This window comes from Vicugna pacos, chromosome 36, assembly GCF_048564905.1.
Source record: "Vicugna pacos chromosome 36, VicPac4, whole genome shotgun sequence".
Lineage (NCBI taxonomy): Eukaryota > Metazoa > Chordata > Mammalia > Artiodactyla > Camelidae > Vicugna > Vicugna pacos.
The window spans coordinates 763,892-779,871 of record NC_133022.1 but is presented as its reverse complement, the minus strand read 5'-3'; the positions used below and the strand labels follow the sequence as shown (position 1 = coordinate 779,871).

Sequence of the window (15,980 nt, the reverse complement as noted above, 5' to 3'; positions counted from 1 at the left end):
AATGGGAAATGGGGGGAAGAACAGAAAGGTTTGCACCAGGGAGCACCCCGCAGGGTCCTGCCGCGTATCGGCGTTAGCACACGTGGCTGTAGGGTCTCTGTTCGTCTCCTTTTCACAAGGGAGGGCCAGCCGGGTGGGTGGTGGGACTCGTGGGCCCTCCCATCCTGCTTCTGCTGCTCGGTCAAGCTCCCAGCAGCCCCTCCCGGCCAGTAATCGTTTAAACGGGCCGTGATGTCGTGCGTCCCCCGGGCAGGGGCAGGGTGCCTGGTGTCGCACACCCACATCCACAGCCGTGTGACCCGGCCCTTGAGAAGGGGCTGCCTGGCTCTGAGTCACCGGGTGTCTCCCAGGAGGGGAGGGAGGAGTCCCTGGCACCCTGGCCGCCCCCGCAAGTCTGCCCCGATCCGGGCCAACCCCTGGGCTTCGGTGCAGACCGGTGACCTGGGGCTCCCCGGCCACGTCCAGACAGCTCCGTGGCCCCCAGAGGGCTACCGGGACACACACCGACTTGATGACTGCTTTTTACCACCCGTTGGGCTTAAAGTCGACAAGGTAATGACTCTGGGACTCCTTCCACCTCCTCGGGAGGCAGGAACGGACGGTCAAGTCCAGGGCACGGGGAACCCTGTGCCCACGAAGAAGGATGCTCGTGGCGTCACGTGTCGTGTCAGTTATGACTGCACCGACTTGAGCGATTCCGTTCCTTTTCTCAGACACGGAAATCATCTTTGGCAGGAATTCCCCCACCTTCCCCCGGCTGCTGAGACACAGACCGGTGGAGGGGGGCGGTTCCCACTCACTGTCCCTCTGACCGACGGCAAAACCTGGTCTCTGCGGTCCCTCGTCCAGACCTGGCTGGGAGACCTGGTCAGGGTGTGCCCTCTCCCGGGTTTATTTAGTTCTGATGTACACCTGTAGTTAAGGACCAGGGGCTGGATAGACGCCCTCAAACACAGAAAGAGTTGATGTTTCCCTTCTGGGGCTGGAGAGATGGGCAGGTCTGGGGCAGGGTCGAGTCAGGCACGCAGAACCCCTGTGCGGACGAGGAGGAAGGACGTGGCTGGGCGGCATCTGGCTATTTTGGAGGAAAGATTCTTTGGTACTTCCTCTGACCAGATGGCCCAGATGTTCCCGTGTGGGCTCTCAGGAGCCTGGAAATAGAAGGTGTTGCTCTCAGCCTTTGGTTCAGTGGGGGGCGGGCATGGTGAGTTTTTCCTTCCTCTGGATGAAATAAAATTCATATTTGAGGGCAAGACATGCTTGAACATAATTTTCTTTGCCCCTTTGGGGCCCCCTCGCTCCCCTGTCCTGTGTGTCTTGTTTCTGCTCCAACCAGACCTTCTTAGGAGATAACCTTCCTTCTTGATCTCGGGAGGGGCCGTGATGAGCGTGACCCACCGCTCAGTTTGTACGTGTAGACCTGGACCGCGTGACTGTCAGGAATCCATCACCGGACGTACAACTCTTTCGTCTCACAGCCTCATATAACCATGCCAGGGTCTCTGACCGGTGGAACCGTCCTCTGGACTTTCTGAAAGACCGTCTCCGGGGTTCTTATCATACTCACGTTGGCTCGAATAAAAATGTCCATTTCTCTCTCAGATCGACTACTGATTAATTTTTTCATCGACACGCTCAGGGGGAGGTTCCTGGACCCAGGGGAAGCCTGGTTAGTGGTTTGCTTTTGGGGTCAGTTTGATGCTTACCCCTTGTTCTCTGCGTCCTTGAATAGAATAAACTAGTAGACTGTCATATTGGGGGCACATAGTGGATCTAGGTCATTTGCAGTGGGTGTATTTCCATTTGGGGCCGGGGGCGCATTTTGCAGCCCTTGCAGCAGGCGAACTGTGGAGTCCTGGGCTTGCAAAATTTATCAGGGTCTCTGATGTTTGAGGACTTTGCAGGACTGGTGGCAGAGGGACCCCATAGGTTGCTCCCATATCCTGGCTTTTGTGAATAATGCTGCAATGAACATGGGGGTGGGTGGATCATTTCAAATTAGTATTCTCATTTTTTTGAGATGCCCAGGAGTGGGATTGCTGGGTCATAGGGTAACTCTTGTTTTTAACTTTCTGAGGCACCTCCATCCTGTTTCCCACAGTGGCAGTGCCAGCTTGCATTCCCACCAACGCACGGTGCACAACGGCTTCCATTCTCCACGGCCTAGCCAACCCTTGTTCACTTCCTGTCCTTATGACAGGTCATCCTCATAGGTGTGAGGTGACACCTCATTGTCCTGATTTGCATTTATTTCTCTGCTTGTTAGTGATGTTGAATATCCTTCCGTGTACCTGGTGGCCATCTGTATGTTTTCTTAGGAAAAATGTCTATTCAGTGTGCCTGCTCAGTTTTTACAGGATTTTTTTTTTTTGAGTTGCAGTAAGTTCTTTATATATAAGTTCGGGTATTGGCCCCTTATCAGATACACAATTTTCAGGTATTTTATTTTATTCCATTCAGTAAGTACCTTTTCACTTTGTTGACAGTTTCCTTTGCTGTGCAGAGCTTTTTAGGATAACGTATTCCAACTTGTTGATTTTTGCTTTCGACTTCAGATTCCAAAAAGCATCCCCGAGACCTGTGTTGAGAAGCGTACCATCTGTGGTTTCCTCGAGGAGTTTTATGATTTCAGGTCTTATGTTCAAGTCCTTAATCCATGTTGAGTTCATTTTTTTGCATGTGATGTAAGCGGTGGTTGAGTTTCGTTCCTGTGCACGTAGCTGTCTGGTTTCCCCCAATATCATTTATCGAAGAGACCGTCTTCCCCATCACATATTCTTGGCTCCTTTGTTGTAAATAATTGACCAAATGCATATGGGTTTCTTTGTTTTGCTCCAGTAATCTGTGTGTCTGTTTTTATACCAATACCACGCTATTTTCTTTTTTCTTATTTTTTTTCATTTTTGTTTTAAAATTAATATTTGTTTCTTTTGTTTTTTTTACAAACCCTTGTGTCGAGGGCTGACTTTCAATAGATCGCAGCGAGGGAGCTGCTCTGCTACGTACGAAACCCCGACCCAGAATACCACGCTATTTTAATTTCTGTGGCTTTGTAATATACCGTTATCCGTCGGCATCCAGGGAGAAACAGGTTCAGAACCCCCATTAGATACCAAAATCTGCACATGCTCAAGTCCCTTATGTAAAGCAGTGGAGCATGCATATAATCTACATGCATCCTTCCATATACTTTGAATCATCTCTAGATTACTTGCAATACGTACTATAATATAAACAGTATCCAAGCAGTTGGAAATACAGCAGAAATGTGCTACCCTGGTGGTGTGTGGCAGTTCCTTTGCTTTTTGGAATTTTTTTTTTTCAAATATTTTCGATCCAGAGTTGTTGAATGATTGGACGTGGAACCCACAGATATGGAAGCCACTGCGGTTGGAAACCAGGAAATGTGATGCCTCTAGCTTGGTTCTTCCTTCTCAAGGTTGCTTTGGCTCTTCAGGGTTTTCATGGTTCCATGCACAAATTTTAGGATTATTTGCTCAATTCTTTTGAAAAATGGCATGGGAACTTTGATAGGGATTGCGTTGAGCCTGTAGATTGCTTTGGGTAATACGGACACTCTAACAATATTGATTCTTCTAATCCATGAGCATGAGATATCTTCCGTTTATTTGCATCTTCCATTTCTTTCAGTGATGTCTTATTGTTCTTGGTACACTGGCCTTCCATCTCCTTGGTTACATTTATCCCTCAGTATTTTATTCTTTTTGATGCAATTGTAAATGAGATTATGTTCTTTATTTCTCTTTCTGATAGTTCATTTTTAGTGTATGGAAATACCACTGATTTTGTCCCTGCAACTTACTGAATTCATTGTTTAGTTCTGACAGTTTTTTGATGGCGTCTGCAGGGTTTTCTGTATATAATTCCACATCATCTGCAGACAGTTTTACATTTTGCTTTCCAGTGTGGATGCCTTTTATTTCTTTTTCTTGCCTAATTGCTCTGGCTAGTGCTTCCAATACTGTGTTGAACAAAAGCGAGAGAGGGCACCCTTGTCTTGTTCCTGATCTAAGAGGAAAGGCTTTCTTTCAGCTTTTCACCATTGAGTGCGATGTTAGCTGTCGGCTTGTCATGTCCGTCTTCTCCCACATTTTAATACATCTTTCACGGGCTCAACTATAAACCCATGAAGGTGGTTTTCTGGAGTTGTGCGCTTGGCTGCAATATTACTGTTTTAACTTCTGCCTCAAATTTTTGTCCTCACCCTGAGGTCTAAAAAAATATCACTAAGCTCCCGACGCTTTGTGGGGGGACCCGATTATGAAATATTCTCTAGGTGTTTCCTACCAGATAGCAGACCGCCTAGGGCATGATTCCCAGTCATCGTCACAGAAAAGGCAGGTGCTCCCGCAAAGGCTCATTACTTGTACTCATTGCTTAAATCCTGCACTTGACGATGACTCATTTTGAATTGCCATTCAGGGGAAGCAACTTAAGCTAAAAAAAAAACCAAAAACAAAACAGGAGTAACTTTTCTTCAAGGTCCCTGTTTTTTCTTTTTTTATTGAAGTGTAATTGATTTACAGTGTTGTGTTAGTTTCTGGTATACAGCATTGTGATTCAGTTATACATATATATATATATATTTTTTTTTTTTTCTTTTCATATTCTTTTTGATTATAGGCTGTCACGAGGTATTGAATATAGTTCCCTGTGCTGTACAGTAAACATAGATGTAGAAAACAAAATTACAGGTACCAGGGGAGATAGAGAGTGAGAAGGGATAAATTAGGAGTTCGGGATTTGCAGATACTAACTAACATATGTATATAAGACAGATAAACAACAAAGGTTATACCTTTTCAAGATTAACTTCCCTTTTATAGCATATTTTAAACAACTATCATCTGAAACTGAAAAGTTAAATAAACGAGAAGAAGTTAGGACATCGGGGAAGAAAGGAGGCCGGGGGCTGGTGGCTGGGACAGGTGTGAACTGCTGCTTCTGAACAGAGCCCGTCTGCTCCTGCCCTTTTCCAGGACCAGGTGGAGCAGACATCGCCTCACCGGCCGCAGAGTCTGGCAGGACCGGCCTTCCCGGCGCAGTCCGAGCGGCTCGCCAACCACCAAGGTAAGGACGGAGTCACGAGGGCACTAAGGAGAGAAGATTCTGACCTCGGCGCCTCTTTTCCCCTTTACAGATGGGATGAAAGAGAAACACTTGGTTATGACATCTTCATGTGTTTTCTGTCCGTGACCCAGCTTCTGTAAGCAAAGCTTCAAACGGGATTCGTGTGAATTACCCAGGAGTCAACTTGAGGGCGTCTTGAGACCTCCTCCACGCTGGGAGCCTCTTATTAAATTTTTACTTATTTAATTTAATTTTTTTGGTGGGGGAGGGAAGTAACTAGGCCTATTTATTTATTTTTAGAGGAGGTGCTGGGGATGGAACCCAGGACCTCACGCACCCTACCGCTTGAGCTGTGCCCTCCCCTCGTGGCAGCCTTTTGGTTCGGGCGTGTTCATATTTGCACTTAAGCGCGTTGACCTTCCCGCAATGGCTCCTGCTCCTCCTGGTGAACTTCAGAGGGGTCAGCATGGGAGGGAAGGGAGTGCGGGACGTGGGGACAAGGGAGGGTGACTCACGTGACAAACACAAGCTTTCTCTGCTGGAGGATGGGGGCCCCCGAAGACAGCTGGTCTCCTACGAGAGGATTAATGCATGGCTGGTGGTTGGGATTATTGGAGAGTTTACGTATCAGAAATTGCAGGGTGGAGAGCCCGTGGGAATTAGCATAATCAGATTTTCTTAATTGCCTCAGGAGAAAAAGGATGAAAGGATGTGAAAAAATAAAGTCTGGGCTCAGACCATGAAGTCGAAGGGCTGTTTCCTCAAGCATTAGAGGATTTATAAAAGCAGCCAGGATTTCTGGGTCGAGCGTAATATTGGGGTCATCTTTTAGAACGCCTTCAACACGAGGGGTACCAGTTTCATCATCTTGGCTTTGAAACTTCGGACGTTTTAATTTATTATATTTCACAGCTTAAACAGTGGTGTCCTTCTAACTGAAAGCATTGAAGTCTGGGGATTAGTGTTCATACAAAAATGAACCAGAAAGTTAGAAAAAAGTTACACTGTAAGAGCTTTAAGAAAGGAAGGGAGGGAGGGATGAAGGAAGAAAGGAAAGAAAAAGAAGGAAAGCAAGCTTTTAATTTTAAAACTCATCTCCTGTGGAGTTGGGGCGCGGTTCCGAAAGAGACAGCCGAGCCCAGAATAAACCCTAGGGGGAGGTTGTAGCTCAGGGGTACAGTACGTGCTTAGCATGCACGAGGTCCTGGGTTCAAGCCCCAGTACCGCCATTAAAACAATAAATAAACCAAATGCCTCCCCCCAATAAAAAACCATTAAGAAAAAGAATGGCAATTAAAAAAAGCAATGAAAAACAAATACAATGAATAAAAATTTTCACCAGCATCTCATGAAAGCAAAATAAAGCTTTCAGATGGAGACTGAGACAGTTCGTTACTGGCAATTCTCACTAAGAGAATTACTAGACACTGCATTTCCAGAAGAAGACACGGGAGTGGCGGGGGAGGCACGAGGACTGAGACACGTTAACGGGCGGAGAAAGGATACTGTGTTACAACACAGTATTGTTACAACAAGGTTAAAACCCAGACTTTGGATAATGAGACATTGAGAATGTGCATTAAATGTGTCATTAAATCATAATAAGACCTTAGAATGAGAGGAGTGTAAACTAACGTGAAATACATTAGGAAAAAGCGTACTTAGTTACGTATTTTAAATATCTAAATATATGCGTTTCGAAATATTAGGTGCAACTAAGAAATTGACCGTAATTGCTAAAAGACTGTGTGTGTAATTGACGGCTCCAACCTAGCCGAAACAAAATGCAAAGGAATCTGTGTTTCATAAAAACAGCCCACGTCCACCTCAAAAGCAAGGAGACAATAAACAAAGAAAAAAAAATAAGGATGTCAGAGAAAATATGATATACCAGGAGTGATTGCAAGGACATTCGAAATAGTTTTAACAGGTTCAAATTAGTAGAAACACAGAATCCTCCACCCAGCAGAGAGACTCTTGCTTCTTCTCTGGAATCTATGTAAGTTTTTTTAAAGGTGACCATGTATGGAAAGTTGAGCTAAATTTTAAGTAATCTGTGGCATACATGCCGTGGTCTTTGACCCAGTGTCATAAAGTCAGAGGTCAACGGCAAACTCAAAGCGAAACGTGTAATCACATGAGTAACCTTACTCACTCCTGGTTAAATCACTGGGGAGTATTGGTTGTTCGGGACGGATTGAAAAAGGCGCGAACTACACCTGGGAAGTTATATAAAGCTGCTGAAATGGTTTTCAAGCCTCAATTTCTAATCTTTCAAAGGAGGAAGCATTCAGATGGGAAGGATGAAAATTGAGTAAGGAATCTGGAAGGAAGTCACTACAAAAGTTAAGATCAGAAATTACTGAAATGATGACGTATCGATAAACGGGAACAGAATCAAAAGCCAGGTGTCTTCTAAAATCTACCCAAATCACAGACTCCCAGGAGGAGGGAAGATGTGCGGGAGAACCACGTCAAGTCCGTGTTCGGAGAATTAAAAAAATAAAATGCAAAAAGGACAAACAGCGTCATGCCAGTGAATGTAAAGATGTGAGGGGAAATGGATCATTACTGTATTGCAAAAATATAGAGGCAGATTTGCACCACTAAATGCTGGAGGGCGCACGGAGCAGCAGGAACTCTCGCTGGCTGCTGGTGGGAAATGCAGAACGGTGCAGCCGCTTCGGGAGATGGTTTGATAGGTTCTTAAAACAAACTAAACGTCCTCTTACTATGTGAGACAGTCACGCTTCTTGGTATTTGCTCAAATGGGTTGAAAATTTGGCTGTTAAGTCTTCCAAGGATGAGCAAGCCTCACCAACAGCCAAGACAAACTGGGAGATGAATGAGGGGCACGGAGAGGGTGGGGGTGAATCGCACTGTCGAACAGCAGGGCTTCTGGCGAGGCATCACAGCTGGGGAAGCGTGGTACTGGTTCAAGGACAGACAAATAGACATCGAATAAGGAGACGCTCACGTTTGCAGAGACGTCCTGGCTGAGCACCGAGGGCAGAGGGCCCGTGACTGCAGCCCCACTGCCTACGGCCCACCCTCATCAGTTGCAGGTCAGTTACTCGCTAAACGTGAAACATAACATTTTTTTAAAAAAATTTTTCTGCTAATAAGAATTAATGAATAGTGAGAATCTCTGTACCTTCAGGCTGAGAAAGGATTTCCTAAAGAAGACTTTGCCCAACCCTCAAGGAAGAACGATGTTTGAGCGCCTTACGTAAAAATTGCCATGCAAACGTAACAGCATACAAAGTGCTCAAAGGTGCACCTCAGCCTGGGGAAAATGTTTGCAGGGCACGTAACATGTGAAGTATTAGTTTATTTTTTCAAAATTCTCTGGGTAAGAGAAACAATCAAGAGAAAAGTGGGCAAAAAGCATCAGGCAGTTGGCACGCGGGTTTGTGTCTGATGCCGGACACTCGCTTCCCATGAAAAACCGGGAGGCCACCTGAGCTGGAGACCGGGGATCTGGGACGTGGGCCAGAAAGGACGGGTCTCTTTCAAGGGGGTCAGCTCCCCTTTGGTGTCCTCGCGGCCCCCGTGTCTGTGTCCGGCAGTGCCGCACAAAGGCCTGTGCCCTCCTGGGTAGGGGTGCTTGCCCTCTCCGGGGCTGGGGTGTGCACGGCTCACCCTGCCCGTCCTTCCCATCCCCGCCCCGGAGGCTCCACACGCAGCCTCCTCGGAACACAGCATCTGACAAAGACCCAAGTTCTTTCCTCTTTCCTTCACCTGTTGCCAAAACTCAGCCTCTGCACCCCACTTACCGAACTGAGACTCGAGGGCAGGGTTTTGGATGAAGCAGAAAAGGCAGCTGTGTTTCTTTGCAGGCAAAGGAGGTCACAGTGGGCCGATGCCTCCTAGACTGTGAGCCTGCCGGGGAGAGAAGGTGGGGGTTTTGCAGTGAGAGTTCAAGGGGCGGAGCTGGTTTCCGTAGAGATCACATGCAGGGTAACAAATTATTGCAAGATTGTTCTTAATTTTGCAGATGCAATGGTCCCCTTGCTTCCGCCAGGTACGATGTTGGCCTCCGGCTTTGGGACCCTTCTAATGTTCTTGTGTCTGAAACACAGGTGATTAGGAAGGGGGTCTGGGGACAAGTGCGCTAGAGAAAAACGTGTGCCGTTGAAAGTCAGGCCGGTACATGCTTCAGCCCTTTTAGACGGGCTGAGGCAGGGTCTGCACAGGTGGGGACAACAGGATACAAAGAAACCCCAAGGGGCTGAAACTTACTGCAGACGTGCGCGTCTGGGGTGAGCTATGAACGAGATTCACAAAACTCCCCAGCTGCTTCTCCGGGGTGTCGGGAGCAAAACCAGGGAGATGGGCTGATCCCCCGCGTTCTCCCCCTGCTCTCCAGCCCAATCCTGGGCAGCAAAAGCGTGCAAAAAACCCTTTAAACGATTACTCAGTTAAGCACTTGCAAATACCGTATGTCAACAGTGACAACAGGGTCCTGCTCGGTGACAGACCTTCAGGGGCTCCGAATCCAGACCTGTGAATGTCTTTGATCTGGAATCGGCTGCTTCCTCGCAAGGGCCCTGATGCTCGGAATAAAAACTTTGCTGCGACCTTCCTCGACCTGTTCCTTCTCCCGGGCAAAGAGGATTTAACGCTCTTGTTTTCATGAGCTCATTCCAGACGTAAGCCGCTTATTTCTGTGTGACGGTGGCTGAAAAATGCCTCCCGCATTTCTTAGCAGCCCGCTGCGGGAGGGGTGCGTTTTCCTTGGAAAGTGGGTGGTTTTGTAACAGCTGGAATTACGCTTGATGGCATTTAAAAATACATATTTTTTAATATATAATTTTAAATAGACGTAACGTGAAACTTACCATCCCACCCGGTTTTGAGTGTACGTTTCAGTGGCGTTCACTGCATCCACCGTGTTGTGCAATTCTCACCACTGTCTATTTAAAAAAAAAAATTGCATCATCCTGAAGGGAAACTCTGCACCTGTTCAGCAATAATGGCCCCCCGGCTCCTGGTAACCTCTCTTCTTCTCTATGTCTCTGGGAGCTTGCATTTTCAGGGCACCTCAGGCAAGCGGACTCACACAACACTTGTCCTTTCGCCTCCGGCTTGTTTCACGTAGCATCACGTTTTCAAGGTTCGTCTTCGTCGTGGCGTGTGTCGGAATCTCACTCCTTACATAGCTGAGTGATGCTTTTGCTGCAGAGACTACATCTGGGTATCACCCCATCCGTCAGCACACCCTCGGGTCGCGTCCACCCTTTGGCCCTTGGGACTTGCGCTGCAGGGGACGAGGGGCCGCAGAGATCTGTGGGAGTCCCCAATTCCAGTCCCTTTGGGTCGGTACTCGGGAGTGGAATTGCTTCGCCATGTGAGGATTCTGTATTTGGCTCTTTCTTGATGAGATGTTTCCAATGCGAGGCTTCAGCGAATTGGGGGTTTTGCACGCCGGGCGTCCTCTCGTTTTAAAGCAGTCGTGTCTGATTGTTTTCCGTGCTCACCCCTGAGGCTGGGCTGTCCAGCCCTGCCTCCCCCCTGAGCATCATTGAGCAGAGATGCCTCGGGAGCTGAGAGGCTTAAAACCCAGGCGGGAAGGTCACGGCGCCTGCGTGGGGACCGCGGGGGAGGAGGCCTCCTGAGATGCCTTCAAAGTGTTACCGCCCATGGTCCCTGGAGTTGTGAATCCCGGACACGTGGTCCGTCCACTAGCTCAGATGGAGACTTCTTGAGCCAAGGGGTTCCTTCCAGCCCTGGCCTCTGAGGACCGTCTGCTTGCAAACAGAAAAGCCCGCGAAGTAGAAAAGAACGTCATTTACTAGAGGCCGTAAAATCGATCCCAGAAGATAAGCTTGCTCTGGTCCCTCCCCTTCAGGGACCCTTTCTGAACGCCATCAGGGGTTGGGGCGCCCAGGTTCGGGGCTGTCTGTTCTGCGTCCTGTGCCATCTTGCCCTGTGGGCAAGTCCGTAACCACTTTGCAGGTTTTAATTGAACTAGAGTCAGTTACAATGTGTCACTTTTCGGTGCACAGCACAGTGTCCCAGTCATGCATGTACATACATGTATTTCTTTTCATACTCTTTTTCATTATAGGTCACTACGAAATAGTGAATATAGTTCCCTGTGCTGTACAGAAGAAATCTGTTTTATATATATTAATTAATATTTGCAAATCTCAAACTCCCAATTTATCTCTTCCCACCCCTTTTCCCCTGGTAACCGTAGTTGGTTTCCTAGATCTGTGAGTCTTTTTCTTTGTCTGTCCCCTTTGCAGTTTGGTTTATTCCTTTCTGGACACTCAGCTCACACAATTACGTGAAAATTAATAGTCGTGATGGCGGTGGTGGTAACTTGGAGTCCCCGTTCTAAACAGCCTCCCGTATGTCGTGCTTTCATTCATTCAGTCACCAAAGCTGCAGAAAGGGGGACCGAGGCGGAGGTTCAGTACTTGCTCAGGAATCAGAGGGAGGTCACGCAGTGGTGAGATGGGGGTCAGGGGGTCAAAGCCAAGTCTGTCCAGCTTCACATTTTTGGATAATTTAGGGAAAACGCCTGCACGCACCTACGTGCGTGAGCTGGCTTGTCAGTGTGACTTTGTGTGCCGTGTTTTTCCCCTTTCTCATGAGATTCCTCCCTCCCTTCCTCCCTCCCTCCCTCCCTCCCTTCCTCCCTCCCTTCCTTCCTCCCTCCCTTCCTTCCTTCTTTCCTTCACTCCCTCCCCTTTTCTTCCTTTGTTCCTCTTTCTCTCTTTCTCTTCTTTCTTTCATGGAGGGACTGGGGATTGAACCCAGGTCCTCGTGCACACCGAGCACCACTGAGCTACATCCTCCACCCCCAAAATACGGACTTCTTCACCACAAAAAGTATAAATCCCTTTTAGAAGCAGCCGGGCACAACTTAGATACGATTCCTTCATTATTAAAATCTGTGATGCATGAACACCTTTCAGCTGCTTTTAGAACAAGACTCTCCTATCTCCTGAAATCTAATATATTTTTTCCATTATACTATACCTAAACTAATTTTTTTTTTTTAACCACAGTTAACCAGCCATGCCGGCTAAATAATTTTCGGAGCGAGTTAGTTTCCTTATGTAATTTTAAACTCGACCCCCCGAGGAAGGTCTTGAGCTGGAGATTTTCAGTAAGGAAAAGTCACCCTCTGGTCGTCAGTGAATTAGCCCCACCGCCAAGAAGCTTCCCGGAGACCTCAGCCCCCGGCCTGTGGGCAGACCCTGTCGTCACGTGTCTAGCGCATCCTTTCAGGGACCCTCGGAGGAGCGGGTGTCTCAGTGGAATTAGATACCTCGGTGCCGGTGTGGGAGCCAGGACCTCCCGGGTGGCCCCGAGCGCCCTCCGCTCCTCCCTTAGGAGGCGCCAAGGACTTGTAACAGACACCTGCTCGACTCTGGGCTTAATTCTGACCAAGAGAGACTTTAATGACAGTCCTGACCTTCTCCTGGGGGGTCAGGGCGCAGAGGAGATGCTGCAGGATTCAGGGACCCGGGTGGTGACAGCTCCCTCTGCACGTGTCCCCTGGGCACCAGCTGCATAGACTGCTCTCATGGGACCTGCTGTCCAATTCTGTCCTCCCCTGCCTCAGTCGGGGGGCAGCTGGTAACTCCGATCACTCCTCTCCAGCTTTACAACCTCCTGCTTCCTTCGGTCCTGACCCGGCTGCCGCGGCCGCCTTCCTGGATCCCCGCCTCTCTGTCCCCCGCCCTTTAAATCGGCTGCTTCCTCGAGGGTCTTCTCCTGTGACTTCTGACGTCTCCCCCAAACTCCCCACACTTTGCCTTGTCTTACTATATTATGCCACATGTGCGCCTGGCTTCCTATTTCATTTCTCGTTTCCTTGAGACCAGGGAATCTTGTTTTGGTTTTCAATCTTTGGGGGAAACCAAAAGGCTGCTGGGTTTTTTAGCCAAACCAGGGTGAGGATCGAGACCCCACTAACAGCTGTGTGGCGTTGGCTGTGGCTGTTAACCTCTCTGAGCCTTGGCTGCCTAAGCTGGGAGGTGAGCCTGATGGCTCTTGGCTCATGGGTGTGGACGCAGGGATTACGGAAGATGCCACGTGGGAAAGTTCCAGGGCTGCCCCCTGCCTTGCCGCCCCCCTTTCTGGACTTCTGTGTTTGACCAGCGCATGGGGCTTTGGGCAGAGCAGTCAGGGGGTCCTTGTGCTGTGAAATCCTGATCGAGGCTTCGCCGAGGGTGACCTTGGAGCCGGGGGCAGCGAATACAGGATGCCCTTCTGCCCAGCTGCACTCTGGAACTTTCTGGGTGCAGCGCCCAGCATCCCACCATCACAGCTCCTCGTGTCCCTGCGCGGTCTCTGCTGGCAGAGCTGGTGATTAAAGGCACTGGTGTGGAGAGAGGTTGACTCCACATGGCGCGAAGCAGCTGTCACCTAGCAGGACGCAGGCGTTTCATTGCGCGGGCGCGGAGCCGGAGGGGAGGAGGAGGCAGCGATGGGTGGGAAGACGGTCCTCTCTCCGGGGCGGTGTGGCCGTGCAGGGAAGTGCGTGTGCACCGAGGGAGGGAGGTTTCCCATCAGGGCGCGTGCTCTTGGCTCTGTGTCCTGAAAACGGACAGAATCGGAGCCTTCTGTCACTCCTGCGACCTTGGGGACCGCCAGGTAGACCCGACGTGGTCAGGCAGGTTCCCGTGGGCGCAGGTCCCGCCAGCTGGGTGATGCTTCCTGCAAAGAGGTCCCCGGGCCTCGTCCCCCAGCCCCCCACCCCCGCCCGGCACTTACTCACCTGGTGGCCTGTGTGTGACCGCCCCACTGGGCCTTTTCCCCCAGGAGCTAAAGGGCTGGGGACTCAGAAGAGTTTGGGAACCCTGCCTGGCAGTCTGACCTTCTGGAAAATTCTACGGCTTGATTGATGGAGGCTGGTGACTCCATTTCCCACGCATTCACTGCTCATTTCCTGACACGGGCTGCGTGCCAGGTGGGAAATTAGGTAGGGACGCAAGGACCAAAGAGTCCATCCAGCCTGGAGAAACTCAAGGTTAGTGACGGAGAACTAAAGAGTTAAACTAAAACTCGAAGCTTAGCAAGAAAAAAAAGGAAGAAAATTAAAATGACAACGTACCAGGGAAGCAGTGTGTTCACCTGGGAGCTGTATTTGACGCTCTGTCATGGTCTTGGCGGCTGAGTGACCCTGCGCCTCCGTGTCTTTATCTGAAGTCTTAAAGATGCCTCCTTGGCTGCTTTGGTTGGAAGATGCGCCTGGCATAAAAGCTGGCAGTTTGTAGGAGCTTAGAAAACTGGTGGTAGTGTTTATCATCATCATTAAATACATGCAATCTTTTTTATTTATTAGTTTATTTAATGGAGGGACTGGGGATGGAACCCAGGACCTCATGCATGCTAAGCACACACTACCACTGAGCTCCACCCTCCCCCTAATGCATGCAATCTTACATACGTGGAGAGATAATAAAAAATCAGAATGTGCGTCCTCCCCTCTCCCGTGGGTCCAGTATGTGCAGCCTCTCCCTCGGTGCCGGCTCCACCAGAATTCCTGGCTATCAGTGACAGCCCGAATTCCCAGACGGACCGCCTTGAGTTCTCCTCCTCCTGGGCCATTGCTCAGAGGGTGCCCCTTGTATGTGAGCTGTTATTCCTCTCGGCGACAAATTATTATCTTAAGAGTAAAAACCCCTGATTCGGATGCAGAATGGATCTAGGTGCGTCCCGGGAACCTGTGCACACACACAGAAGCTCTCCAGGTGGTCCAGCTCATCAGACAGATTCCAGAGACCCAAACATAGACCATCCTGGCCCCACCTGCCCCGTCCCGAACGTCCCAGCTTCCCAGTTAAACCCTGTTTCCACCCACATCCCAGAAAGACGGCTCCTCTCTCCCGGGCATCGCGTTCTGGGAGACGTGCCATTTCTTGGAATCACCTGGTTCGTCCTCGTGGAAGATCTTTCCCCATCCTGATGCCTGAGAAACCGGGCTCTTCCTAGAGCTCAGTGCCCTCTACTTGACTGTCCTCTAATGCCTTATGTAAACAGATCTGATGTTAAAACTCTCCCCTCCTGCCAAGCAGCGGGGGCGCGGCTGTCCCGGGGGAGTTCCTGGCCTCTGGGATACTTCCCTGGTTTCGAGCACTTTGTTAACTTTTACCGAGGCTGTTCTGGTCTGAGGACACAGACTGCCCTCTTTTCTGCCACCTGCAGGTCCCCGGCCTCTCCTGCACGATGCTCACCTGGGGATCCCCCCGTGGGTTTGAGGTGGCCCCTTTCCATGGGGCCCCTGCCGTCTTCAGGGTGTCTGCTAAGCAGAGCACGTTTCTGCTTCTTTACGGAGAGAATTACGTTCTTCAGAGGCAGTAAAAGAAGTTTCACCTCCTTCCTGACTGTGTTTCGCACCTTTTGCAAAGCTTGTCGGTTAGGACTTCACTACATTCAGGCGGCGGGGTTCTCCTCTGTTTTCTTAACGTCTGTATTTCCAGTCCCTGCAATGATGTCAGGGATGGAGCTGGTGCTCAGTAAATATTTGACGAACGAAGAAAAAATAGGAGTTAACAGGGATGAATTTTCCACTGATGGAGGTAGATTCACAGAATCACGGAGTTTTCATGTTAATGGAGTAACAGAGACGTCCCAGTGTCTTAATTTATTTACCTTTTAAAAAAACTGCCTTTTTGAAAGTGCGGGGCGGGCGAATGACAGACTCTGGGACGCTGCCCTGGGTTTCCCCTGTGCGAGTCCAGTGTTCTCGGATTAATATTTTTAGGATTCGTAGAAAGTTGAGAATCTTCCAGGATGACAAGCCATCTGCAGTTTCTTGCACCCAGGCTCCTGCCTGATGCATGATGTCATCGAAGAGTTAGGAAGCAAAATTCCAAGGTTGAGAAGAAACAGATTAAATCATTAAGGAACATGCGAGAAAGATGCCA

General features: G+C 49.2%; 1 protein-coding gene across 4 annotated transcripts in view; it reads left to right on the top strand.

Annotated features, from left to right (window-relative positions):
• GRB10 (growth factor receptor bound protein 10) overlaps positions 1-15,980 on the top strand; it is a 112,849-nt gene that overhangs the window by 35,549 nt on the left and 61,320 nt on the right. For all 4 annotated transcript variants that reach the window (XM_072955484.1, XM_072955483.1, XM_072955482.1 and 1 more), the window contains exon 4: positions 5,001-5,091. In XM_072955484.1, coding sequence (XP_072811585.1) covers positions 5,001-5,091 — 91 coding nt within the window. The remainder of the gene's footprint in view (positions 1-5,000; positions 5,092-15,980) is intronic.